This window comes from Poecilia reticulata, linkage group LG11 (assembly GCF_000633615.1).
Source record: "Poecilia reticulata strain Guanapo linkage group LG11, Guppy_female_1.0+MT, whole genome shotgun sequence".
NCBI classification, from domain to species: domain Eukaryota; kingdom Metazoa; phylum Chordata; class Actinopteri; order Cyprinodontiformes; family Poeciliidae; genus Poecilia; species Poecilia reticulata.
Window position 1 is genome coordinate 24512662 of NC_024341.1, and position 1440 is coordinate 24514101.

The following is a 1440-nucleotide window of genomic DNA, read 5'->3' on the forward strand; positions in this document are numbered from 1 at the left end:
TCAGTCATCCAGTGTTCAACTGTCAGGACTATAAACTCTCCCAGAGCGCTGGAGCATGGAGCTGCTGATGCAAAGTGACTCTATGGAAATGCTCTTTAGTCTCATGTTTGTTTTAATTAATAAAACTAATTTCAAAATCTTAAACCACAGCTTCTCATTTTCAGACCAGGACTATTTTATACATTGTTCCCAGTCTCCTTCATCTACCTTTTCAGCAGTTATTGACTTTAAAAGCACTCCATTTCAATATAGGTTTGCTTCTATCATACAAAGTAAGTTTTATTAATATATATCTAATGTGATAGTTTAGTCACTGAAAAAAGCTGTAGATTTGTATAAAGCTGTAGACATAACCTGAATGAAGAATAAACTTCATGCAAAATTACATTACTCTTCAAATGAGCGCTGACAGCTAACAGTGCCATGCATTTAGCAGTAATAAACTCCTGCTCTAACTACTTTTCTGATGGTCAGTGCTTCATCTGAGGCTTTTTCCCTATGAGCAGCTATAAACTGGAGACATGAAATTTTATATCCAACAAGGGCTTCCCCTCAGACTGGACTCTGTCCTGGAAGCTGGACGGCAGCAGCAGCAGCAGCAGCAGCTTGGAGCAGAGCAGGAGCCCCGGGGTGCTGCAGAATGACGGCCTCTACAGCTGGAGCAGCACCCTGAGGCTCCCTGCAGACCAGTGGAGGAAGGTGGGCTCTGTGACCTGTGAGGCCTCCCAGAGCTCCCAGTCTGCCATCACAGAGACACTGAGGAGAGACCAATGCTCCCAGTCCTGAGTTGACTTACAAGAAGATTTAGTTCTTGTAAGTCAAGAACTAAATTGGACACAGCTACTGCTCTGTCCAATCTTTAACAGTTTTTCTTTGTTTTTGTTTTTCACTTTTTCATAAGTTCTTGAACATATGAGTTCTTGAAATTGTTTTGACTATGAAGTTACTAATTTGTAATGATCATTTGTTTCGATCAATATGATATGTATATATGTGGGCTTGTGCTTGTGTGTGCCTGTGTGTGTATACGCATACATGTGTCATTAGAAATAGAAACGAAATACAAAATAGAATCTGATGTGTTAATATTTGGAGAAATATAAGATACAATAATAAGAACCCATATTCATCTTCAACAAGGTCATGGTACACTGAAACTTGAAGTTATTTCTAAATGTCTGGCCTGTTGTGCACCTCCAAAGTGTTTTCTGTTTGTAGTTAACCAACTGCAACTTACAGATGCAACAGTTCAGTTTCTGTTTAGTCTGAATGGGGAGGTTTTTGTACGACTGTTTTTCACTGTGTGAATGAATGCTTGCTGCTGATATAGAATTGACCCAAACAATAGTAAACTGCAGCATCTTCAGCCTGAACTCCACTGATGGTCAGAGTGAAGTCAGAGTTTGATCCACTGCCTGTAAAACGACTTGGAGTCCCTGA

General features: G+C 40.1%; 1 gene segment (V, D, J or C); it reads left to right on the forward strand.

Annotated features, from left to right (window-relative positions):
* The window catches only part of LOC103472872 (Ig kappa-b4 chain C region-like), an 11535-nt gene extending 10749 nt beyond the window's left edge, over window positions 1-786 (forward strand). The window contains 1 exon segment of the C gene segment in view: window positions 584-786. Coding sequence covers window positions 584-786 — 203 coding nt within the window.
* The last annotated feature ends 654 nt before the right edge of the window (window positions 787-1440 follow it).